The 27,184-nt window shown below is 41.6% G+C and overlaps 2 protein-coding genes across 9 annotated transcripts in view; both read left to right on the plus strand.

The window, feature by feature from the left end:
* Window positions 1-2,301: 2,301 nt before the first annotated feature.
* LOC142559979 (CCAAT/enhancer-binding protein gamma-like) lies at window positions 2,302-8,997 on the plus strand. Of its 2 annotated transcripts, none has more exons than XM_075671706.1 (3): window positions 2,302-2,411; window positions 2,885-3,001; window positions 4,637-8,997. In XM_075671706.1, the coding sequence occupies exon 3, from the start codon at window positions 4,694-4,696 to the stop codon at window positions 5,138-5,140; it is 447 nt and encodes a 148-aa protein (XP_075527821.1). In that variant the 5' UTR covers window positions 2,302-2,411; window positions 2,885-3,001; window positions 4,637-4,693; the 3' UTR covers window positions 5,141-8,997. The 2 variants fall into 2 exon arrangements, with proteins under 2 accessions (XP_075527821.1, XP_075527827.1); XM_075671712.1 differs by having other exon boundaries at window positions 2,361-2,504.
* Window positions 8,998-9,641: 644 nt separating this feature from the next.
* Window positions 9,642-27,184, plus strand: part of Galphas (G protein alpha s subunit) — a 238,054-nt gene continuing 220,511 nt past the window's right edge. For 4 of the 7 annotated variants that reach the window (XR_012823267.1, XM_075671650.1, XM_075671658.1 and 1 more), the window contains exons 1-4: window positions 9,643-10,025; window positions 12,143-12,215; window positions 15,627-15,681; window positions 15,775-15,894. Coding sequence is in view for 6 of the 7 variants with exons in the window: in XM_075671650.1 (XP_075527765.1) it covers window positions 9,887-10,025; window positions 12,143-12,215; window positions 15,627-15,681; window positions 15,775-15,894 (387 nt within the window). In the remaining variant the exon portion in view is untranslated. Of the gene's footprint in view, window positions 10,026-12,142; window positions 12,216-15,626; window positions 15,682-15,774; window positions 15,895-27,184 lie in introns of all 7 variants that reach the window. The other 3 variants (XM_075671665.1, XM_075671682.1, XM_075671690.1) reach the window with 1 other exon arrangement.

Genomic DNA, 27,184 nt, shown 5'->3' on the forward strand with positions numbered 1-27,184 from the left:
GAACCTAGATTGTGAGGTAGTGATTAAGTGATCGAGCGGTCATACCGGTGTCACGCGACCACTTTGATCGCACCGAAATTCTCGACTGCGATTGGCTCCCTCACGCCGCTTGCGCTAAGGAGCCAATCACGACCGAGAAATTCCAATCCGGATCGGGCTTGTTCGTATTCAAAAGTGCATGCGCCGTGTGACACCGGCGCCCTACCATAGAGAGATGCCAACACCTGACACCGCGCCTCGACGCCGAGACGCGTGCCACGGGGTTGGGAGGTCATAGAACAAAGGACCAACTTTGTAGGTGTGCTAGTTGGGATCGGCTATCCAGTCATGTACTGGATACTGACTGTTTGGCTGCGCGTGTTCAAAAAAAGGTTTTGCGCTCATTGCTGCACTGTTCCTGCTCAAATTTTGCAGAACGATGTCATTTTGGCTGCGCCTACTTCGTTTAGTATAACACTTGGCACGATTAGTCGCCTGTTATTAAGGCAAAAATGAGAAACTATTTTCGTCTATGTGAAAAATGGCGTCTGAAAGCCGGCCCTGGCACAGACTTGTGTCGCTACCTGCAGTCATCTGCTGAAAGCAGCGTTGGCGGCTTTTCAGGGAGGGCTGCCGCGTGTTGCCCGCTCCTGGAACCATAGAGTTAATTATAGTAACTCTATGCCTGGAACCATATACAGACTCTATGCCTGCAACAGGCCATATAGCTTCTATGGAACACGCGACTGCCCTCCCTGAAACGCCGCTTTCTAGAGATGACGACAGGTGACGACACAAGTTTATGCTTGTGCCGTCGCGGCAGCAGCTCGCATCCCCATAAGCGCCGGAAAATTTCCACTTTTTTCTTAGAAACGAGGCAATGAACTGTGCCAAGTGTTATACTAAACGAAGTCTACGTCAAAATGCGATCGTTCTTCAAAATTTGAGCAAGAACAGTGCAGCAGTGAGCGCAAAATCTTTTTTTGAACATGCGCAGCCAAATATTCAGGACCCTCACTCTAAGAACAGTTTACACCCTTTGGCTTGCCCCTTCTGCCACACAAAAATAATCGTCATCTGCCTTGATGCGTTTCCTTTCTTTATCGTTGCGAGCCCAGAACTTTCCAGTAACGAATGGCACGCGCGTTATCAGCATAGAACAGTTTACACCCTTTGGAGTGCCCCTTCTGATAACGCGCGTGCCGTTCGTCACTGGAAAGTTCCGGGCTTGCAGCGATAAAGAAAGGAAACGCATCAAGGCAGATGACGATTATTTTTGTGTGGCAGAAGGGGCAAGAAAGGGTGTAAACTGTTCTATGCTGATAACGCGCGTGCCATTCGTTACTGGAAAGTTCTGGGCTCGCAGCGATAAAGAAAGGAAACGCATCAAGGCAGATGACGAATATTTTTGTGTGGCAGAAGGGGCAAGCCAAAGGGTGTAAACTGTTCTTACACTCTAAGAACAGTTTACACCCTTTGGCTTGCCCCTTCTGCCACACAAAGATAATCGTCATCTGCCTTGATGCGTTTATTCCTTTCTTTATCGCTGCAAGCCCGGAACTTTCCAGTGACGAACGGCACGCGCGTTATCAGAAGGGGCACTCCAAAGGGTGTAAACTGTTCTATGCTGATAACGCGCGTGCCATTCGTTACTGGAAAGTTCCGGGCTCGCAGCGATAAAGAAAGGAAACGCATCAAGGCAGATGACGATTATTTTTGTGTGGCAGAAGGGGCAAGTCAAAGGGTGTAAACTGTTCTTAGAGTGTAGAGTGTGCTGTATGCGAACACCTCCCTGAACTGCGCGGCCTCGGCGGCCCGAACAAAAGGAGCGCCGTTCACCATGCCCCACCTTTGATCCCACCGCTGCGCTTTGAGTGCCCTAGATGTGACGCCGCCCGCTTTATTATAATCTCAGGTGTTCTGACTCTGCCGAAGCCTCCATTTGCAAGTACTATTTTTGTTTTCGCATTCGAAATAATCTTAGTAAACGTAAATTCCTACCCATACAAAGGAGCGCGAAAGAAAGAATATATATGCGTCCCATTCTGGAACATACGACAGAATACGACTGTGAAGAACCACTCCCCCATAACAACATGTCGAAAATTAAGCTGTTCAGCTGCGACTTTAGGATGGCGGGCATTGCTTGTCCTCAGACAAACGCAATGCTTAAAAAAAAAAGAAAAAAGCTGAGTTCATTTAAGTCGAAGCGTCAAAGGCGCCGATAGTCAAGGAGTCAAGCGCAAAGTTACTCACACGAGGAGCCGGAAATAGTCGGGCACGTAACGTCCGGTGAATTTCCTTTGGCCAAATGGCCACCGTCGGCTCTTATTTCCCGGCTGAAGTGACTTGCTTGTCGGTGTCGTGTTGTGATGCAATTTCGTGAGAGGTGTTGTTTGAGTGCCGTATCTTGCAGCTGTTCCCGTGTTTTTGTAAGGCATTCCTTGCTTTATATGTGATGACTACTCCCTGTTAATATTCTTGATCCGGTACTGCTACCGTGAACATCATTGCTTCAGTGTCAGGCATGATTTTCCACGTGTATCTTTTTGTAAACAGAACTTACTCATGCTGCGAGGAATGTCAGTTCTGCGCAAGTGTACTTCACTAATGTTAATTGTCTCGGGATATTTCTTGCGTTACCTAGTAAATTACAACGTACAGATTAACCGTTAGCTTTCTACTAAGAGTTTCCCCTGCTTTTAATTCATTGAGGTAACGCTTTTTCCTTCTGTCGTGGTAGGGACAGTAGTAAACAAACGACTCTACGAACCCTAGCCTTGTGACGTAAACGCCGTGATCTTTAACGCAGTGATATCGCGACAAACCTGCATGTCGAGGCATACTTAATGACAGACGTGTGATGTGAAGTTTGCAACGCTTCTTATTTATGGTGCCGTTTCAGATCGGAAGGTATATCGAGAGATTTGCAGGAGTCGTCTCTGCTTACTATTTGCCTGGCATCAAGAGTGAACCAGTCCCGTAGACTTCGAGTAATTTCCAGTTTCGAGAAAAAAGAAAAGTAAGTCGTTCGGTGTTTAGCTTACATTCACTAGCGTACTTGTAGGTAGAAGTGCAACGATATCACTGTAATATGTAAAATTATCCTTGCATGTCAAATGTGATTGCGGAAAAGTACAGACCTTCTTTTCATCCTAAATGAAGATGAAACTAAATATTCACTTTCGAAGCCAAAGAGGAAAAGAAAGGTGACATGCCTCCCATGAAATAAACAAGAACAAGATTTGTCGAAATAATAGTTATCGTGCAGTGCTTATGTCAGAAATTGGAAACGAGCAATCGGAAAGAATCTGGTACGGTCACCGTGCCTGAAGGAGTGTTGTATAATACCCCGGTCACGCGGTGCACCTTAGATCGGGATCGAGTTTCTCGATCGCTAGTGATTGAGCAATCTGCTCAAGGCAGCAGCCAATCGCGGTCGTGAAATTCGATCCCGATCAAGCTAGTGAACCGTGTGACAAAAACTGACTAGAAGGTGCTATGTTGCGCATCGTGCATAAATAATGGTGCCTAATGTTGAACAGAACTTATGCGACGCTGCAACTCATTTACAATATAGCTCCCCGTGTGTTACATGGCAGCTCAAAAATTTCAAGCAAGCACTGTCCACTCGTAGAAACATTGCTTCTCTTTGATGAGTGGAGTTTTATTAACAAAATTTAGATGGGATTACTGAGTTTGTCAGCTTTTTGTACCTAGATTGCTTCTGTTTTAGTTGTAATGTTATGTCAGCCTTGTTTGTAAGTTCTTCAGGTGCCTTTGAAAACTGCATAAAATGCTAATTTTTAAACTGAGTTTTAGCTGAATAAAAATGTTAAGGGCTGGCAAACTGAAGAGCTGGTGGTGATGTATGTCCCGACAACATTACTACTATTGTGATTTTGCTTTGCATGGCATAAGTTCTGTACTGTACCACATGTATTTTACCGGTGTCACACGGCTACTTTAGATTGCGATCGAGCCCAATTTGGATAGAAATTCTCGACCGCGATTTGCTCCTTTCCGCAGATTCGACTAAGAAGCCAAAATATCGACCAAGGAATTTATTATGCTGTATAGTGACAGTGGTTGTTGCTTTTGTTGTGTCTGTTATGAAGTATGTACAACAAGTACTGCATAAAGGTTATTATGTTTGTTTAATGCAGCTGCCAACCTTTGAAGTTGTGTGGTGTCAGCATTGCTACCTTTTTGCCAAGGTAGCAGAAACAGTGAGGAAAAAGTATAAAAGTAAAAAAACAATTATAATTTTCCCCGACCACTGTGGCATCCCTCATGGTCTGATGTGCATCTTTGTGACATAAAACACCATTGGTTATTAAGAGTTTCCTTTTTATTAGTAATTAGGTATATTGTGGCAAATTTTTGATTAACTTTCTTTATAAATAGAATTGGGCCCCAATTGCCTTAAGAAGACACTTCCATTTTTATCCCTTTTTTAGTAGTCACTACTGCTGGTTGGTTGGCACTTAAAATATTTGGCTTCAGCTTGATTCCGTAAATTGCACTGTGAAGCCCATATAGGGTCACACTTTCGAATTTTCTTTATTCAGGTACTTTTAGTTTTCTCACTGTAGCAAACTATTGACAAGGCAATGCATTTGTGTCTCACAATGCGCTTGGTGTGTTTCCCATCCAGAGGTTTTTACGCCAGGAGCACACATCTCGGCCTAGGCAGGCAGTGCCGAGGGGCCGCATGCAATGTAAGAGAGACCCCGAGTGGTGGGAAGCATTGATGGCACCACGCAAGCAAACTAGTGGCAACAGCAGTGACAGCAGCAGCAGCATGGGTCGAGGCAAGCGTTCAGCGCTTTTGGACAAGGACAGCGAGGAGTACCGCATCCATCGGGCACGTAATAACCTGGCTGTCAAAAAGTCTCGTACCAAGTCCAAGCAGCGTGCTCAGGAGACGCAGCAAAAGGTTGCTCAACTGAGGGCCGAGAATGAAGCGCTTGTGGCCAAAATCAAGATCCTCAACAAGGAGCTAAGCTTTCTAAAGGACCTTTTCTTGGCTCATGCTGGGGCCACAGGTGGTAGTCGTGGTGGTAACTGTACAGGCCTTGAGGGTGTTGACCTAAGCTTCCTTAATGAGGATGACAACCCAGAAAGCAAAGGAATTGTCTCCAAGAATGTGGGCTCCTAGTCCCATGTGCCAGCAGCCCATTGTCATCCCACTGCTTGCTTGTCACAGTGGTATTCTCTGTAGCGTGGAGTGACTTCAACTTCAGTCCGAGTGTTTCGGCCAAGTTGTATGCTTGATGTTACACACATGCTTTTTCTGTGCAGTAATGCCATCTTCTTTGGGTACTCTGGTTACTGCAATGAGCTCTTGATTAAGTGGGCGTCATTACTTTTTATGCTTGCGCCCTTCATTAGTAGTGTTCACCATTCTTCCATTGCCTGCGTTCTTTGAAAAGTGAAATCCAAAAATGCCTGTGTACCCTGCATTGATTGCACATTAAAGAACCCCAGGTGGTCAAAATTAATCTCAAGTCCCTCACCATGGCGAGCCTCATAATCAAATGTTGGTTTTGGCACATAAAACCCCAGAATCGAATTTTTTTTCTTTGGAGAAAGAAATGCCCAGAAACCAGGTGCTGATACCATCTTTTATGTTGTTCTCAACAGACAGTTTCTTATTCTTGATGACCCACCACGGTGGCTCAGTGCATATGGCATTGTGCTGCTGAGCACAAGGTTGCGTGTACGATGCCTGGCCCTTGCGGCCGCAGTTCGGAGAGGGCGGAATGCAAAAAACACTTGTGTGCCATGCTTTTAGTGCACATTAAAGAATCCCAGGTGGTCTAAATTTACCTGGAGCCTTCTACTGCAGTGTTCCTCATAACCCACTGTGTGGTTTTGGGACATTAATACCCCACAATTAAACATATTGTTTTTCTTTACGAGCTTCTGGTGCTACATGTTTGTAGTGGTTAATAAATCTTTTATATTTTGCGTATACTGCTTGATGAACATTCGCCTGAGATTTGTCTTTAGAAATGGTCTCCTATTCTTACAAGAAGGCTGCCTACCGGTTTTTGCTGATGTAAAGCATTATGTAACTTTATTTCCTTCACTGAGCAAGCATGTAACTGACATGTAGTTTTAGCTGACGTTGTTCTTGCATAAGTTTCATGAAACGTGAAAATTTTTGAAGAGGTTTGCCACGTACCATTGTTTGCATAAACGATTTTGTTTTTTTCATGTATATCTTGTGTCTTGTGTAAAGGTACGGATTCACTTGCTGGCAAAATAGTGTAGCTTCTGCTGTGCAATAATGTATATTCTGCTGAAGTTTTGCAAGTGCAAAGTAGTTGGTGGTTTCAATGTTGCTGTACTTACTTGTTCTGTATAATATATGTTCTAAGATATTGTAAAAAAAGGTATTTTTGTATGTTTTAGTGACTTTTGATGAGAAAAGTCACTTTCTGTTGCAACTTCTCTTAATATTATCTCTGAATTCAATGTGTTCATTATTTTAATATTTTAGTGAAGGTGCTATAAATTAACAGATTTTGAACATTTCATTTTATAAATGGCACAAGCTTTAAGGCCAGACTGCACATACATTTGCTAATGCGTGCAAGCTCGTGTCTGCACATCTACCCATGCACGGACTGTGTGGCATAGCTCATCCGCGTCGAAGCACAGCGTGATTTGGTGATCAACTCCTCTATAATATGCCATGCTCAAACTGCCTTGTGTTGGTGCCCCTGGCTACGCGGCTACGGCATGGTACAATCAACTCTCAGAGAGGCTTATTTATGTCGTCTGAGAAAGTGTTTTCTTTCCTTTTTGTGCTGATCTAACAGCTCCAAAATTGATGAGCTACGTTTATAGATATTGAGGTATGTTTAAGTACTGTCAATAACGAAGTATGAAATGCCGTCTGCCGAGGCATCTACGAATGAGCCCAGTGAGCATGCACCGTCTCCCATCTCTTGTAGATGCAAACAGTCATTTCTCACAAGGTGCGGCAGGCGCAAGGTGCAAAGCGTGCAGACGCAAGCATACTTGTTGCACGGGCCTTAGTAGAACGACCTAAATAGTGGCCTAGTTTTCACTGCTTAGTTAATAAGCCTGCCCAGAACACATGTATACAGCTTGCAAAGATGTTCTCACAGGCAGCTAAACTTTTGTGTCCGTTTTATGTCTGCATTCCTAGAACCTCCACTTTAATTCGCAAGTTTTTTGTCATCAAGTTATTGTGTTTTTAAGTAGGGGTGTGCGAATGTCTGAAATTAGTACAATAGTCCTTGCTATTTGATTTGTATTCCAGAATTCATAATTCAAAAGTGTCAAATCTTTATTCCATATGAATACTTTAAAAGGACAACAAAATTTTTGCAGTCTGCAGGGAGAAATACTGATGCAAGTGGAAAATTTTCTGACAGATTCTGCTTCAGGATAACCTCATCTGTCATGCAGACACACCAGTTCCTGAGCAACGGCATTTGCACTTGTGCACAATAGGTTCCAGTTGTTAAATAAGCATGTCTTCACTTGGGCAGCCTATAAGTTTGCGGTCTTGGTTTAAGCAAAACAATTTGTAATTTATTTGGCAAGTCTCCCCATGTTTGATTCCCTTAGAACAATGTCCAGTGCTGTATTGCCTTTAGCTCCTTCAGTGAGCATCATACTGTAGTATGTGCACCTAATGACTTGCAATTTCTTTGTTTCATTACTGTCGTGATGGTGCACCAGGTACAACCACCTTTCCTTTGTTTCTAGTTTACAAAGCTTCTCGTTTGAGCTGAAATGTAGTTGACAGCATTAGCTGCATGAAAGAACGTAAATAAGCATTTTGTTGCCAAACAAACTCCACAAAACTGAAACCTTTATAATTATGTCACTTTGTTTAGAAATTGAAAATATTCAACTTAATATTTTGATGTTGTTTTTCTTGAATATTTGTATTTAATTTGATTATAAATATCGCTATTCGGACACTCTTAGTTATCAGAAATGCAAGGACTGTACAATTGGTGTTGCTACAGCATCATTCAGAAGTGAAGTGCACTAGATGTGAATTATTACTATGTATGCCCATTTTAATACAAGCTATGCAAGGATTTTGTATTTTCTGGTGCATATTATGTTGATGTCCATTGTTGGTTAGAAGCCATTAAATTATTGTTTTGGCACAGTTTTTGTTTTCTGCACATGATTCATATGCAAAAGATATAAGATATAACATATTTTGGTTACCCCTTATGAATGCCCATCAGGAGTTGGGTGTTCCTGATATCAGAACTGTATATTATTAGCATAGCATAAACAATTCACTTGCATCTATGCAAAGTGTTATGTGATTGCAAGTTGCTTGTAAGTTATCATGCTATGAAGCCTGAAGTAGCCATTTTGATTGTGTAATTGTACTCTGGTCTACCTCTTCATAGTTCGATGTTATTTTTCTTGGAGCTTAAACACAAATAACATAATTGATACTGCAGGGCTGCAGCCAACTCTGAAGTTTTTCTTTCTTTAGGACGTGGAATGATTCAGCAGAACATTCTGCATGTCTTTTTTTACACCCATGTAGGAACATTCCAAAACAAAAATGTTTTGACAGACACAACTGGTAGAAATTTACTCCTTGTAGTGCAAGATTTGGTTCATTGTTATTTTGTGTAGGGCTGAAACACTTGGACCTTGTAGAATTTACATATGTGGAACTGAGCAAGTTTTTCTATTTTGTTGTGTGTAGAGTCCTTGTGACATTGTCTATGTTATTGCCGCTGGCAGGCTGAATCTGAGCAGGGTTACATGTTATTCACTCAATGTTCTGCTGTATTTATTTCCTGCAATATGAACATTGTCAGTCATTGGGAGCTTGTACTCGAGAGTGTAACATATGTTTTTACTTGTATTTGCTGCTAAAGTACCGAGAAATGTGTTTAGTGACTTGCCTGAAAGTTTTACTAGTGTGACCCTTTTGGACGTATGTGTCATACTGGCGAAATTCAAATTCAGAAGAAATTAAAGTCCATAAAACTTGAAGTTGGTCCATGTTTTCAGACTTCAGTGCTGGCGTTTCATTTATGACGACAATATCACACTTTTATATTTGTGATTACACCTTGGTTGTTATTGGGTCTACCGGCATCATTTTTTTGTTTCAGATGCTACGAGCAGGACGTGTTGTAAAAGAGCTATACTAGACCTTGCTATCTGCTGAACTCGCAACTTAAATGTGGCCGTGATTCTTAAAAAAAAAAAAAAAAAGCGGAGTAGGCGAGTTTTACCACTTCTGGCAAAGTGTCACGGTTTTAAAAGCGTGACGTTTCTTTTTCTTTCTCGTTTTTTCCTTCTATTCGTTGCATTTAATTCTAGGGTCCTAAACCGAGGGTGAAAATGAAAACAAGAGACCTAGTGGGCCTTCTCTATTTTGTGTAGTTCACCTGCCAGGGAATGCTTAATGTCGCTGTTCGTGTCAACGGGCACCACACAGCGTCACACAGCCGCAATGTGTATGTATGTATGCAGGAGAAATGCCACGTTTCGGGGTTATTTTTTGCTGCATGCGCGGCGACGCTTTGCGTGCGGTGGGGGAGGGGGGTTGAAGCCGGTGCGGCATGCGCTCTCGTTTCTGACGCTCCGGAGCGGCCCATTTGCGCCCGCCCATGGTGGGCTGCCAGTTTTACCCAGAATGCTCCGCGCGCGGTAGTCCCCCACCCATCCTCCGCAAGCCACTTCCTCGGTGGATAACACCCATGCCTGTTTCGGAAGATGGACAGCAGGTTTTTCGGTGGTGACTAAACGGACCCGGCCCAATGGATAGTTTCTCAGAGATGTACCTGGAATAACTATACTGCAGTGGTTTGCTTCCTCTTGTGCGGTAATCTTTGGAACCAACGGCGGAGTGCAAGACGTTGTTAGGCCTAATGTCATGGGCTGTTTTGGAGGCTCGAGCTCAAAAAGCGACGCCGAAGAGGATAAACGCCGGAAGGAAGCCAATAAGAAAATCGAGAAACAGATTCAAAAGGACAAACAGATTTATAGAGCAACACACCGGCTGTTATTACTAGGTTGGTATGCTCTCTTGAACCGTTACGTTAGTGAGAATCGTTTGATGGTTGTAGGGAAAGAGAAAAAAAAAAAAAAAAAACCTTTTCGGGTATCACCGCCGGCACGGGTGCTCTCCGGCAACTGCCTTAACCGGGTCTTCAAATGTTGAGAAGTACACTTCAAGCTTGAGAAACTTCGCTGTAGTGTCGCCACACTGCTGCGTTTCTGTGTACAGTGTCTGGTGGCTTCGTTCCATATTTTTGCTCATGCGAGGGAAATTGGACGGGCTACCTGTACATTGTAGAGGCGAATGTGATATCGGACTCTTAAGTTCTCTGATTTGGCTAGGCCTAACCTAAAGTGCTGATGTCTTTGTGCGCCCGCACTGTTTAATTTCTTTTTCATTACAAAAACTTGCGACATAATCGGCCGAACCTTGCTACCCTCTTCTCACAACTCTTGTGTGTGTACCAGCCATACGGGTCAAGACATCCGTGTGAGGTATTCCCCTATTGAGACGGCCGACTTGTTTTGCGATTTATTACATAGAAAAAAAAAATCGTTCTTGGTTGATTGTATGTTCGTGATCCGATGTAGCTAGCGTTGATCCGAAACTAAGTGCGAGACTAAAAACAAATCACCAGATGGAAGCGTTACGGAGTGATCATAGCCGATCATAGCACATTGCAATTGGGTTGCATGTCCGAGTGCTGCAACTTTTGCTGTACCGTTTTTGAAGTGATATGCCCAACTAATATACCTGTATAGCTGATTGCTTTGGCCTTGATCTTTGCCTGGATGTCTTGCTAATGCAGTGAGCTCGATCTAAAACCGTATCCACAATTTTCTAGCCTAAATGCTGGTAACTGTTACATATACTTGAAGCTTTCGGTTTCTCTTGCGCCTATTGCGTTTGTCTGGGTCTTGCATACAAGTTTTTACTTTTAAGTATCTGTGCAAGAAAATGTTACTTCAGTTACCTTGTGGCATTTGATATTACCATCACTCTGAGTATTTCTTTTAACCATTATTTGGAACTCAAAGGTGGAGTGTTTAGCTTTAATTTTGACATAGTCATTAAAATTAAAACAAAACATTAACATGTTTTTGTAGTACTTTTTCTTTTTTACAACTTTCTTCAATTGTGCAGTTAAGGCATTTGTATTCCTGTTGGAAGGTAGCTGAAAAGTATGGCGAATAATATTTAGGTTCATGGCTAACCTCCCCCACCAAATGCACTTTAGGCCATATCACGTGGCTCTCTATAGTGTGTATGTGTGTGTGTGTGTGTGTGTGTGTGTATATATATATATATATATATATATATATATATATATATATTTGAGCACGGTATGTTTCAATAAATGTCAGAAGCGATCCCGTTTATTTGTGTGCCTTCCTCTGTCCTTGTCTTAGAAGCGCCACCCAGTTAAAGTATGACAATTCCAACTCACCCAAGAAGCATCACTCATTTCTTGCAACAGTTGCTCTGGCTTTTAAAATTATCTTTGAGACCGAGGTGCTTTTAAACTTGACAGGTGTTGGTGGCAGCAAGCCAGGTTTAATTTTATTGTGCCGATGTATTTAAAGCATTCATTGCGATTTTTATGCTCATTAATTGAAAGCAACCTTGTGAATGCTTCCACTAGGCAATTGAGTGTAAGAAAAGCTTTGTGTGAATCTTGTAGGTGGCTGGTTTGATGGTACCCTTGACAGATGGCATTGCAACAATTCTCTTGTGTTCTCTACCATGCGTGTCTAAGCAAACAGGAGACTCCCTTTGCGAGCTTTATGTTGCCTCCTACCATGTACGGGAGGACCGTGTCAGGTGAAGTGGTAGTGGCTGCTGGAAGTAAGGACCCATTGTGCTACTATTCTTGAGTTCATGTGCAATGTTGCATTTTTTATAAACTGATGTACTTCAAGTGGAGATTTCTCAGAAAAATGCAGTATATTTTGCTTGGACCATTTTAGTGTTTATTAAACAGCTGCTTGTTTTGATTGCGAGTCTATACCTGGGTGTCAACTGGGTTGTTAAGGTTAGCATTAAAATTGTGTCCTCTTCTGAGCTTTGTTTTGTAATTACGAAGTGCTGTTGTCTGTCAACTGACAGGTGTACTTCGATTCTTTCTTGCAGGTGCCGGTGAATCTGGAAAGAGTACAATAGTGAAACAGATGAGAATACTCCATGTGAATGGTTTTAGTGAGGAGTGAGCTCTGTTTTCTTTATATCTGTCATTTTTGGTTGTGTGCGCGAATCTATCGTGCTTTGATGTGTGGGCCGTGTAAAAACTACACAAATTGCATGGTACTGCTTGTTGAATGCCGCAGATATGATTATGCCACATGTTTCATTAATTCAATAAACATGGCATAGTGCTAAGGTGCTTTGGTGTACTGCTAGTTAGAACTCTAATTCCTTATTTTAATGCTCTTGGAACATATATTCAATTGTGATGGGAAAGTTACAACACGTTACGCTTTGACCTCCATTCAGGAAAAGTAGTGTATAGAAATAGAAATGTTTTGTCCTCATACAAAAAGATCGGTTTATTATTCTAAATTATTTCAACTACTTTGATTCATGATTACTGACTAGTGATACTATCATGAAAAATTTAACTGCTTTTGTGCTATGGAAAGTTCCCCTTTTGAAACAGGAGGGTATTTGCGTTTTTCAAGGTAACTCATATTTTGAGAGAAAATCTTGGTTTTTTTTGCATTGTTTTTTTTTTATTGTGGAAGGTATCATGAGTGCACAATGCAGCATTAGCATTTTCTTTATACTGCAGCTTTCAAGCATAATTTCATCTGCTGATTTTAATGGTGCCTAAAATTGAAATGATGGCTCTCACCAATATTTCATTGTTCAGAGTTTTGTTAAAGGAATTCATTCTATAAGAGAGTTCTGGTCTCTTGAGCTGGAATGACTTCCTTTGTTAGCATTTTTTTTTAAAACTCAAGTCATTAATATCACCAACAATTCTTGCCTTTGTGTGCAGGGTGCAAATTTCTTTGGCTTTTCAGCATTATTTGGGAAATTGGGTTTCATAATTCACTGGTTTCAAACCTCTGTTTTCCCTTGATGCTGTGTTTTCAGGTTCAGGGATTTGCATTGTTATTAGTTTATTTTACTGTGAACAGCAGTTTTTAGCTTGAAATGGATGATAGAGCTTGTTCTTCTGTCACATTTTGTTTCAGGGTTGACACAATGTAGTGTAAAAAAAAAAGATATCGAGGCAGGTATACCTGGGATTGAACGAACCATTATGAGATTTCATGAAGTGCATTCTAACCATTGTGCCACAGCCACTTGTGCGTGCAAGCGAACATTGCATTGGGTGCTGACAAATAATGGTTTCCTGTTGAATTCAGTGCAGGTAGCACATGAAAAGTGGGCAAAGGAAAGACAGGAAGACGCATAGCACTGTGTCTGACATTCTCTCCTTTGTCCTCGATTTTCATACGTTTATTACACTGAGTCATGTATTACCAGCTTGCCCAAACTGCTACACTTGCAATTTTCTTTCGAGCTCATCATGTGCACAGTACCACAATGGTTTTTTGAGACATGATGCCTGCGCTGTTGTGAGGTGCATGAGTTTGTGAAATAAACCGTCATTTTCCTATAAGCACTGGGAGCTTGTGTGAAGCTCTACTGGGAGGACAGTGTTGGTCCTGTATAGAAAACAAATCTGGCAAAAGGGCGTGCACATGCTCGGACTGGTGGAAGGTCAAAATGCTTGATTGAGTTGGCATAGTATACTATCCCCTTAATTTCTGGTGTTTTATTTCGCCACTCGTTACTGCTTCATCTGGCAAAAATGATTGCACCTCACCGGACACTGTAAATAAAAAAATAAGTGTTTGTTTGCTGTACTGTGCTGATGGGAATTCAATTGAAATTGTTTTCTCTTACAATGGTAGGGATGCAAGCTCTCGTGAAAAATGCTGAATGCAAGAAAAGGAGAGAGAAAATGGGGGGGGGGGGGGCTGCATAACTTGTCAAAGGCCAATGAGGGTACTGATGTGGGCTTGATGGTTCATCTTGCCAAATGCGAGGTATAGCATTAAAATGGCGCAAGTACACAAGAAGGCACATAAACCATGCACAATGCCACATTCAGTGACAGTCCAGTTCGAGTTATTGAATGTAGGTTTGAGGGTGTGCTAGATGCGTCTTCTCATGTCCTTGTTTTAGGGCTGTATCTCACTTATATAAAAAGCCACCTTCAGATCGCTTGCTAATTGAGTGTTGTGCCTGTCAACGGTGCATTGGGCAACACACTTCTGCTGCTTACTAGCTGCATCTTTTTTCAAATTGTTGGGGAGCCTTGCCGCATTGTCGAGGTGTCCCTAAGGGGAATGGGGGGTGGAGGCTATCTCAAGGCCCACTGGGAGTCTGTAAACAAATTACTCTGGGCCTCGTAACTGCCGTTCAGTGTAATTAAGGTAATCCAGACAGCCTGGGTTTTTATATCTTATGAAATACATTTAATGCAGTGTTATAAGAAGCCAACGCTGACATCAAGGACAACATAGGAGAAATTACTTATGCGTCTCTGAATCGTTTACTTTTCTTTGTATAACTGCATGGATCCATAACTAGCCTATGGCTAAGGATCCAGACGTCGCATACCAGTTTTGGTTATTTGAATAAGGTTACTGTTGAATTGAAATTGAAATGAAATAAAGAAACGATAAATTAATGGAAATGAAAGTGGATGAAAAAACAGCTTGCTGCAAGTAGGGAACGATCCCACAACCGCATGCGAAGCTTGTGGGATCGTTCCCCACTTGCAGCAAGCTGTTTTTTTATCATGCGAAGGTTGTGGTTTCGTTCCCAACCTGCGGCAAGTTGTTTTTTCATCCACTTTCATTTCCATTAATTTATTGTTTCTTTATGTCATTTAAGCATAAGTAATTTCCCCTATGTTGTCCGTGGTGTCAGTGTTGGTTGCCTTCTTATATGAGTAATAAAAACCGAGCCCTTCGGTTAACTTCCTTTCGTATCGTTTATTTAATGCAGTGTGTGACTCTCTCTGAAATAAATTGAGAAATGGCTTTGAAGCTAATGGGACTCCTGCTATTTGAAATGCATTGTATTATGAAACTTGTTCATGGAAGTTTTAGCCAAAAGGAAAATAACTCTTCATTTATGTACTTGCACCAACATGCTGATTCTTGAAATATGTTTAGAGCACTCTTCAGTTCTGGTTTTCTGGTTAGTGCTGTCAAAGTTGGGTTACACAAACATGTTCAAATGCATCCAGGAATGTGTGGAGGGGTGACAATTATTAAATTGATGTAATACGATATGTTTGATGCCAATGATGTTGGTTTAGGTACAACCTGAGGTGTGCTGTGTTTTCAATTAAATTTCTTTCTCCTTATCCCAGGTATACCTTATCAAAAGTTGGGGTGCTTTCTTCTACTAATGAAATAAAATTCATATACAACTATGACTGCTTGGGTAGTTCATTCAATTTAGCCCCTCATTTTTCTTGATTATTTTGAGGTTTATAAACGTTCATGCTGCTGCATAAGCTTGATGTTCTTGTGTACTTTTGTGCTATAACTTATTGCCACACTCATCTGAAATAAAGGGGTCTGCATTTCAGAGAGAAGAAACAAAAAATAGAAGATATAAAAAAGAACATACGAGATGCAATCCTGGTATGGCTTTACTTTCCCCTCCTTTTAGCAGCGTAAAAATCATTCTGTAACATTTGTACAGTGCACTCACAGGGTTTTTCCCACTCCAACTAGACTATCACAGGTGCCATGAGCACGCTGGTGCCACCGGTACAGCTGGAGAAATCTGAAAATCAATGGCGGGTGGACTACATTCAGGATGTTGCCAGCTCCCCAGACTTCGACTACCCTGCGGTAAGTGGGGACAGGGCTGGTGCTGTTTATTGCTTGTATTGATAGTGTTGACATTGCTCATTTGCAAATAACTGGGAGAAAGCATGTGTGGGTGCACACAAAATGTGCTGTTGGATTTGGCTCACTCATACACTTTGTACCATTATTTCATCAAAAAACAAGCTGACCTGCTGACATTGTCCACCTGGGTTCATGTGCCAATGCACTTCTGAAAAACACTGTGTCCGAGATTCCAGTGTATCTTCCATTATGTATACACAGTGCCTCTCTTATTTGAAATGGTTTGAAAAGAGGGTAATTGCCTTAAAGGGACACTAAAGGCAAATGTTAAGTCAATGTGGACTAAAATACCATGCCAGAAACCTTGCAGCGCTTGTTTTCTGCCAAGATAACGCTGTTTAGATAATTGCCTCTGTAGAGTCCACTGTACCTTTAGTGCAATTCAAATTGGCTGCCCCCAAGCGGGGAGTGGTGACGTTGTGTATGCCATCACTCCCCTTCACTGCCATTGATTAGTTAAATGGCCCCCGACGGATGGTGCTATGTTTCTTTGCACAAAACTTAAACATACGATCTTGGAGAAACCGAGCCAAGACAGATTGGTTTGGATTCGCCATGTGGCATCAATCGTACGGGCATCTCATGACATCACATGGACGTGGCATTCTTTGCTAATTACAGTTTGTGTGAGTTTCACAGTACGCGATAACTAAACTACTGAAACGCGAAACTGCAGGCGGCGCAAAGTCGAGTGAATACTGAACCTTTCGATCGCCTGTGTCGTCGTAGAGGGTAACGTCAAGGAGTTTTTTTTTTAAAATAGAGTCGAAATGGGGGGGGGGAGACAAGTAGCATTTTCTTCTGTCTTATAAGGAATGCAATTATCTTTTTATTACGAATGGTAGACAGTGTTTGTGTGGGTACTTGAAACCCTTGAATTTGAAAAGATCGTTTTCAAGGCCTTGAACATCCTGGTGGAATTTTTGGAGATCCTTGAAAATTCTTGAATTTCCTAAATTTTTATTTTTAATAAACTTCCAGTGATTGTATTCGAGAAAATTTCAACCCTCCTGAATTCCCGCTGCGATGTTGTTAAAAAAAAGGGAATTCTCAGGCATTTTGAATTGTCTGGTAAAACTCGGGGGAAAAAATCAGGGAATTTGTGCTTCAATCAGGCAAAATTGGCTGTCATTTTATTGAAAGGGAACGAAAGTTGCGACCTACTGCTGGCTCAAGTGAAAGAGAGGACTCGTTACGAATTGTCTTTGATGCCGTGTTGTTGGCTGGAGGAGTTGCCTGTGTACAGTCAACAACCGGCTTTTTGGACGCCCGATTGTTGTGAAAGGCCTGATAGTGCGGACAGCTTTGAGGCTCCACCATGCGTCCCATAGAGTCGATTAAAAACGTCTGTAATTTCAGACACAAGAACCCTTCGCTGTCCGGTTTTCTGGAGTTTTTGCCTACCGCAGGTCCCAAATGGCATTAATCAAAGCCAGCACCGTCGTTTTGATTATCTTGCCGCCTCGAATTAACCCAGCGCTCTTGCACGCCGATCAGCTGGCAGCCGTAGCTACCACAGTGGCAACACTAGGCTTCGCTGCTTCGACGTTCGCTATTAAGGTTCTTGCCGTTCGGTGCCGTGTTTTTCATTGAAAGAATTCGCTGCTGTCAGTAATTGCGCCAACTGCGCATCTGTAATCCTCGCGTATGGCTTCGAAGCTTAGAAAGCATGGCGCGTTGCATAATACTGGCTCCTGAAAGGCAGCTGTGCCTCAGCACAGCGATTCTACGCGGTGAAGCGTACGTGAAGTATTGCGGAGAAGCTTTACATGCATGGGAAGGGGCAAGTGTCACGGGACACAGTACGTATTCCATAATTATACACGCATATATAATTATGGCCCTGTGTGTGGTCCTTGAAAATTCACACACAGGACCTTGAAAGTCCTTAAAAACCCTTGAATTTTTGTCATATACATCAGCATGAACTCTGGGTAGAGTACTAGCGAAAGAATTCTAAGGAGTGCCTACGTCATCGGGCTAGTACCTGAATGTTGCGCGGAGGAGTCCTAAACTCTGTCCTGTAGTTACCTTAATATCTCGATTACTAAAGCTCTCTTCACAATAATATTGACGCTTTAGATGTTCTCGAATTAATCTATCACTTTGGCGTGACTTAATATTTGCGTTTAGTGTCCTTTAACAAACTTTGCAGCAATGCCAACTTTTTCTTGTGTTAAAATAAATGTTTGACATTGTTTTGAATCCAACATCAGACATTTTTGCATATTTTTTTATTCAAGCACATGTGTGCACACACACACACACACACAGAGCAAGAAAGGGAAAATAATAAGGGGATCTGAGAGGCAAGAAATTTTATCTTCGACATATACATAGATACCCAAGAAAGTGGACGGTAGGACCACAGCCACAGTAGCTTAGCACTGCACATGTAATGTGATAGATCTTGGTTTTAAATCCCATCTGAGGGGCAGCAAGTTATCTTTTTGTGCACTTCTATTTCCCTTTGCATTGAAGTTAAGGACCGTGCAAAGATCAATGGAATGAAGATTGCTAGGCATAACATTAAGAGGCAGAAAGAGAGCGGTTTGGATCAGAGAGCAAACGGGTATAGCCGATATTCTAATTGGCATTAAGAGAAAAAAAAATGGAGCTGGGCTGGTCATGTAATGCGCCGGTTAGATAACCGTTGCACCATTGGAGTTACAGAATGGGTACCAAGAGAAGGGAAATGCAGTCGAGGATGGCAGAGGACAAGGTGGAGCGATGAAATTAAGAAATTCACGGGCGCTAGTTGGAATCAGTTGGCGCAGGACAGGGGTAATTGGAGATCGCAGGGAGAGGCCTTCGTCCTGCAGTGGACATAAAACAGGCTGATGATGATGATGTTTTTACATTTCAGTTCATTTCCCCTATGCTTTCTCTGGCTTCATTGTCTGTTTCTTTGTATGGTTGTGACTATATATAGGATATATATAGTTATACCATAGTTATCATTGAAAAAGGAAGGTCTACAATGAGTGCATTTTACCTGTGCTGACATATGGGGCAGAGACTTGGATACTGACAAAGAAGCTTGAGAACAAGTTAAAAACCGCGCGAAGAGCGATGGAACGAAGAATGCTAGGCATAACTTTAAGAGACAGAAAGAGAGCGGTTTGGATCATAGAGCAAACGGGTATAGACGATATTCTAATTGACATTAAGAGAAAGAAATGGCGCTAGGCAGGTCATGTAATGCGCAGATTAGATAACCGTTGGACCATTAAGGTGACAGAATGGGTACCAAGAGAAGGGAAGCGCAGTAGAGGACGGCAGAAGACTAGGTGGTGCGACGAAATTAGGAAATTTGCGGGTGTTAGTTGTAATCTGTTGGCACAGGACAGGGGTAATTGGAGATTGCAGAGAAAGGCCTTCGTCCTGCGGTGCACATAAAATAGGCTGGTGATGATAATGATAGTTATACCAGCAATTTCTGTTTTTTGTCCCTTTTAGTTAGATTTTTAAACAATCACCTCATACAGCACTGTTCTGTCTTGGTGTACTTATGGAAGAGGTGGACATAACTTGAACGACAAATTGCAGTGAACAAATAACTAATTAAAAAGATTACTATATTCAGTAATTAATCATACACTTTAGGGTGCATGTTCCAATTTTTACAAAAGAAGCCGAGCAGTAGTGAAGTCGTGTTTGTCTATCAAATACTAAAATGATCGTCACTTTCGAGATGTCCTGCCTTGAAATCATGGTATGAAATACATGGGCGTTTCAGCTATCAGGTTCCCGAAAGGTTGTGTCAAACAGTTTGGGATTGTCTTAACTGTAACACCAAGGCATTTTATAGTATATTTTGATGGCAGAATTTTAAAAAATGGTGCTGATATTGTGTCTGCTAAGGCGACATGACTTCACTACTGCTTGACTTCAGTTTTGCAGTGTGGATGTTTGTACTCAAGTTAATAATTTGAGTTAATTAGTGAAACTTTAAATGTCCACCTAGACATTGTGATTTGTCATGCAAAGAACATCCGCCTCTTTAACTAACCCACTTCAACAAGCCAAATTGTGCTGTGTGCTCCAGGTGACAAAAAAAATTGTTAGAACAAAAAGAAAAAATGCTGTAAGTATTCTTTATTGGGTGTGAAATGGGCGTTTCTTGCTTGCTTTTTTTTTTTTTTTGAAGAACAGTCAGGAGAGGGTCAAGTGCAGACATGCAAAATTGACAAGTGAGCTTGTTTGCTTATGCAGCATGTTGGCAGTTCATTGGTAGGTGTAAAATCCATTGTAGAAGGGAATTATAAGGTTTGTAAAATGCTGAGTACACTAATGAATGAAAATTACCCTATATCATTCTGGAAAAGCTCATATTCTGTAAGCATTAAATTGTTGAGTTTTCATTAATGGAATACAGGAGAACAATACTGATTCAAGCTGGCTTGATAACTTGCACTTTTGGGCACTGGAGCTGCCATTCTTATTGTGTATAGAGACTTGGTAAGACAGATAAAACCGAAAAATTTGAGTGGTGACGTGACTTGAAGATGTGACGCTAGTCTCTGGCATCGTGGATTTAGGTAGCTTGCGCTCGGGACTAGTTAGCAGTCGATAAAAAGAAATAAATTATATCTTGAAAAAACATAGCCTCAGCCTAGAAGTTTCCAAGTACTTTTCTGCACGGAAATTGTGCAAATACATGCAAACACTTGGAAAAATTTGCAACAATACACTGATAAACTTGCACTGCAGTCTGCATATGAAGTTCAAGTAAAGGAAACCATTTCGCAGAAAAGGGGCTAGTTAAATTCGAAATTAATAAGTTGGGCAAAATATAGTTAGGCAAAATATACACCACAAAGCTATGCACCATTTTAGTTGTACCAGTATGTTTTGCAGAGAACCTTAATTTGACATATTTTCTGTTTGAGAATGTTTCTTGAAGTAAAGCTTAATACCTAAGGAATTTATATTTCTGCATGTATTTTTGATTATTTCAGAATGATGAGCTCTAATGCTAAAGGTTGTGAAAGTTTTCTTATTATGTGAATTCATCATTGAAGAACATCCCTTTTCACAGAGTAATAAGCTTACAAGCAGGATGTCACACTGTACCTGAAGCAATATTCATGTCGTGGACTGTGCCTCGGGTTTGGCATGAATTCTGGGGTTTACGTGCCAAAACCACGATTTGATTATGAGGCACACCGTAGGAAGGTGGGGGGTGGAGGTAATCCAGATTAATTTTGACCACCTGGGGATATAACATGCCTGCAGAGCACAGGATGTGGGTGTTCTTGCATTTCGTTCCCATCGAAATGTGGCTGCTGCGGCCGAGATTTGATCCCGTGACCTTGTGCTTAGCAGCGCAACACCATAGCCGCTAAGCCACCACGGCAGGTCAGGTCTGGCATGAAATGATGCAAGAATGTTGACTGACTAGCAGCTTGTTAGGACTTGCAAGACTGGTTTCATGCATTAGTCAGGAGAGCATTGCATATATGATGAATGCTGCATTTCTTTAGACCAAGACACAGTTTCTGTCGCAGCCTTTTTGAAGCTGTGCTAGAGATCACTGTTTGCATTGCAACATAATTGTTCAGTCATACCTTGGGTTACTCTTAATTGTCATCATCAGCCTGTTTCATGCTTACTGCAGGATAACGGCGTCTCCCAGTGATCTCCAATTACTCTTGTTTTTTACCAGCTGGCGGGATCCTATGCCTGCAAATTTCCCAATTTCATCCCACCACTTAATTCTTGCCATTTGCAACTGTGCTTTTGTTTTCTCGGCACCCATTCTATAACTCCAATAGACATCTGGTTATCTGCCTGACGCATTGCTTGGCTTGCCTAACTTCATTTCTTCCTCTTAAGTTTAACTAGAATACTGACCTTTGTTCACTTTAAAATCCACGCCGCTGTCTTCCTCTCTCTTAAGGTTATGCCTATAATGTTTCATTCAGTTGCCCATTGTGTGGTTATTAACTTGTTCTCAAGTTTCCTTGTTAACCTCTAAGTGTATGCCTCATATATTAGTGCGGTATAATGTAATGATTGTGTGCAATTTTTTCTTTTCAAGGATAGCGGCAAGCTGTTGGTTATCACTTGGTGATGCATGCCACATGCCCTCCATCCCATTTTTATTCTTCTGTAGATTTCCTTCTTGTGATCTGTTTGCCCTGTGACTAATTGGCCTAGATGAACATACTCTTCCACAGATTCTAGAGGCTGACTGGCAATTATGTATATTGGTGGTTTTTGTGGTAGGAGCTAGACTATTGAACATTACGTTAATCTTCATACCTGCTCTCACACTTTTATGACTAATGTCCTCAGTCATTTGCGGCAAGTCATTTCCAGCATTGCTGAACAGGACGTCATCTGCTATCATAGGTTGCTATGTTTTCCATTGATTGCCACACCTGATCTTCCCAGTCTAACAGCTTGAATACTTCTAAGCACGCAGTGAATAGAATTGCAGAAAGGGTCTCCTTGCTTGACCTCCTTTTTAATCAGAATTTTTCGCTTTTCCTATGATGAATTAGGGTAGTTCTGCTAAGACGATGAGAAAACGAGAACAAGGTGAAAGCAGGAGCCAACGTTTCGACAAGTGGACTTGTCTTCTTCTAGGCGACATACTCAAGAAGACAAGGCCACATTCAAGAAGACAAGTCCACTTGTCGAAACGTTGGCTCCTGCTTTCACCTTGTTCTCGTTTTGCTCATCATCTTCAATTTCCATCTCCCGCCTTCCCCATGCTGTCCCCAGTATTTCTGCTAAGATATTCACCTATGCTTCCTGTACTCTTTGACTAGTTAATGCATCCATGACTGCTGGTGTGTGTGCTGAATTGAACGCCTTTTTCCAGTCTAATGAAAGCCATTAAGAAGGTTGTCTTGCTTACCCAATTGATGACATCGATGTGATTCATAGTTGAATATTCCTTTCTAAAGCCAACCTGTTTTTTTATTGATCGAAATCAAGTGTTGCTCTGATTCATTGCAACTTACCTTGGTGAATATTCCGGTCAATATGAAAAGCAAGCTAGGGGGGCCTATTGTAATTCTCTAACATCTCCCTTTTTATGGATTAATATGATATTGGCATTCTTCCAACTCTCTGGTAGACTTCAATTTGGCATTGCAAAATAAAAAATAAAGAATTCTCAAGCTTTTCGAGAACAATATCCTGCCCATGCTTTATGAAATCGGCTGTTATTCTATCTTCTCCTGTTGCTCTTCTTGTAGATATATCTTGCAAAGCTTCTCTAACCTCATTGCTAGCTACACGTGAACTTCTGCACCCTTTGCGGCACCATGTTCAATCGCAGTCTCATGGCTTCTCTGGTACTGTTCTTGTTCTTTCCTATACCAAGTTTCCTTCTTACTGATTTCATACTGCCCCCATTCTTTACTGATTCTGCAAACTTGCTGATAGATTTCAAATGTCACTTATTTCCTTCCTGTTTATCTTCATTGTTAATTCAGCCAATTTTGTGCGATCTCTGGAGCACACCATCATGCTCTATTATTTCTTTATTAGGTGCTTTGTTGTTTAGAAAAACTTTCCTTATCTCTAATTTTGATTATGGCTTCTAAAAATGCCTCACTGATTGTACTGAAGGCTGCTACCAATCAGCCAACCTGCAGGTAAAACACTGGAACTTTATTCATGCCCACACGGAGTTCACCTCACTTGGTTTGAAACCCAGGCACCATGCTCTTTGTAGGACAGCAGCAAAGAATGCCATAAAAAAAGGGGGGGGGGGAACCAAGGTGCACCAGACCAGAGGCCACATGTACAAAACACTCCAAGGACTACAAATTTGGTGCCTTTTAGAAAACTGAAGAGAAGGTGAAATATTGAGAGCTGTTTTCTCAAAACTATTTTTTTTCCCCTTTCTGTTCGGTTTCTGGAGCTGATTTCTTTGTTACTGTTTAGCATATCTTGACTCCGTTTTTTTTTTTGTCATGTTCCTTGGGGCATAGTGCAGGTCGTGACATTCTCGCTTTCTTGAATCTCGGTAGGTTTACGATAGGGCTATTCGTCTACACTGAAAGTGTGCTTGATGTGAAAGTAACAAAAAGTGACACTCCAAAAAATTTGTTTCGAAAACAAAAAAGCAAGAATGTCACGACCTTCAGCATGCATTTAGCTATGCAGTCAATACTTAACAACCCTTCTATCACGTTTTTTAAGTTCCCCAGGCTGTCCAGAAAGTTCGAGGGAGAAAAATTCTGCTCAATAAAATTCAATAAAATGTTGTCAAGATATTGCTCTGAAACTTTCATGGAAGCATCAGGGAGACATTCTAAACATTTTTGCCAATTTTCATGAAAATCCACGAAGAAATAGGGAAGTTGATTTTCAAAGCCACATCCCCCACTTCAGTGTTTGTGTCTAATAGCAGCATAAATTGTCAATTTTCTGAAGCCTGAAATCTCGCCATTCAGCAAAAAACTGGCTTTCGTAATTTCCATGACGAGGTGGGTGTGTCATAGGCCGAAAAGGGACAATCGTTCATGACGAGCTGAAGTTGTGAAAAGGTCCCTCACGAGGTTTTGCCATTTTAAACAGACAAGCACAGTGTATACAATGCGCGCTGATGATTATGTCTGCAAAGTACAGCCTACGCTCGTTACAATGGACCCGCACCCGCGACTTCCATATATAACGGACCATATTTCGACCTTAGTTTGGTCTGCGTATTTTAGTAACTCAACGAAGTTCACTTTTAGTGGACCGCGCTACAACAAACTAACTGCTACAATGGACGAAATTAGCAATAACTTTTGTAAAAATCAGGTGTATAAAATGGACATTTGCTGCGTCAACACGGGCTGGCAACTCACTTGCGAGGGAGGGAGAAAGGGAAGCGGGGCAGAAGTGCGCCGTCTTTCGTGTAGGAGGCACGGGGTGGGGGGGGGGAGGTGAGGGAAAGAGGGGTATACTCCGGTGGCTACTGTTAACGGCGCGGGCGCTGCATCTTGAAAGCGATCTGCAATGTGGACAAAGTGTGCCCAGTGCCGATAGTTTCTTATGCGCTGTGCTTTCGACGTTCAGTTTGCGTTGAACTGCGAGACAGCACGCAAGTCAATTTGCTCGCTGCTGCTGCCGCACTTTGCTATCTCAATCGATGCTTTGCCTTTCGGGCGAAACTGCGACTTATTTGTTTGTTTTTTACTTTGGACGTTCGTCACTCACTCTTTGCAATAAAGTTGCTAGACATCGCGACGAAAGTTTCGAAAGTGAGGCGTCTTGGATATTACGGAGTTCGGATAAAACTGACGTCTTTTGTTGGATTATCAGAGTCCGTTGTAGCGAGAATCGGCTGTATTACACTGCCACACACCGCGAAAACAACTGAAATTTCCAACCAAATGCCATGCACCTTTCTTCTTAAGAGCAGCGCTACAAGCTGGAGAGTCTAGGTCAGACGCGTTAGTGTGCCTATCTAATTCGCATTGCTGAAACGTCAACCGCAACATGTGACTTCGAGAATTATTCAAAGCTACAGCAGTTATTTGTTTGATCTGTTGCTTCACTAGATGATTTAAAGTTTAGAGAAATAATAAAACCTACCACCTGAATGTCTGCGACTGTTTTACTCCGTGCAGTAGTAAGGACTTACTTCAGTTTTTGTGCTGTCATGCGTGTGCAGAAAACGAAACTGTCTGCCATTTTCTACTCGGTTCTAGCACGTGATCGAGCAGTGGCATAGCCAGAAATCTGAATTGGGGGGAGGCTCACGTTGCAGCTCGGCTTCCTCCTTTAGAATTTGTCGAGGAATCAAATACATGAATAATAACTGCATTGCCATTGTGAAAGATGCTGCAAACGAATTCTTGAACGCTACACACGGTCAAGACGAATAAAATATTTATTTTTCATAAAAAAAAATACTCCTATGTCCCAAAAATTGTTCCCGAAATAACTGACATCAACGCTTCCTTGTTTTTTGTCTAGTTAATAAGTAGAGAAAATATCACATGAACTTAAGAACTGTATCAGTTTGAAAACAGCAAAGCAGTGCATGCCACTGATATAAAAAATGTTAAGGCCATGAAATGAACAAGTTGATTACAAATATTTTTATGAAACTTTGTCATTCAAGAACTTCGTTTACATTTTTGTACATATGCAACGGCCAAGGAAAAATCTCAATGACGCTGTCTTTTGTTCCATTGTATTGCACAGGAGCAGCTGTCACCGGTTGTGTATTGTAATTGCATCGAAATTAGAGTTGCAACAGAGAGCACACATAAAAGGCAAGAGTTCTGCAAAATATAGAAGTACATTAGCAATCCGAAGATACATTGGAATATACAAATGTGAAGATAGAGCTTGACAAAGTGCAAAAAATTGTCACTGGAAACAAAGTTCACTGTATGTATACACAAAACCTCGCAACAAGATATTTAAATATATGCATAAATATCCAACGAATCTACGTATGCAAGAAAAACTCACTGTATATAATACATCGTACAAAGCAAATAAACATGTTGCGCAAGCACAGATTCACAAGATCCTAAGCCCCCCCCTCCACTACACTTCCACTCACACATACAGCATGCGGCGCGCGGTCACGATGTTATCGCCTTTCAACTTCATACAGAACATGACGGCGATTGCAGGAATGCGCCTGGAGTGTCCATATAATTGCTATAGCAATAATATAATATGAGTATCCGGCAACTGAAGCGTCCCGTGGCCCATTACTTTCTGCAAATGAAGTAACAAAATGGAAATTTCACCATGCGACAATTCGCTGCACCGCAACGATGTCTTTTTCTTTTGTGGGGAGGGGGGGGCTAAGAAATGAAAAAAAGAAAAAGAAAAACGCAAAGGAAAGCATGTTGACCACGATCGAATGCCTACTTTGGGCACCTAACATGATGCTTTACATGATGCTTCTTAGCGTGAAAACTAAAAAAAAAAAAAAAAAAACCCAGAGAGGCAAAAGGAAAGGAAAGACGAGCGCTACACTTATAACTGTTTATTCCGAAAACAAAGCATCTTATATATACACAAACATAGACATGCGCAAACGCATGAAACACGCAGGGAACACCACTCAGCTGAAGGCATTGTTATAACTTAAAAAAAATACTTGGCAATCTTAATTCTGAACCATAAAGCGTAACAGAGGTAGAACTCGCACAAGCTAGACCAGTGGTTTGGATAATGTAGGCGCCTAACAGTTCACAAGCGGTTTTGTTCTTGCTTCTGCCTAGGATCCTGACATTAAAAAAACAGTGGTTCA

This window comes from Dermacentor variabilis, chromosome 1, assembly GCF_050947875.1.
Source record: "Dermacentor variabilis isolate Ectoservices chromosome 1, ASM5094787v1, whole genome shotgun sequence".
NCBI lineage: Eukaryota > Metazoa > Arthropoda > Arachnida > Ixodida > Ixodidae > Dermacentor > Dermacentor variabilis.

Excerpts from the sequence above, each read along its gene's own strand:
- LOC142559979 (XM_075671706.1), top strand. The coding sequence starts at position 4,694 with ATGCAATGTAAGAGAGACCCCGAGTGGTGGGAAGCATTGATGGCACCA.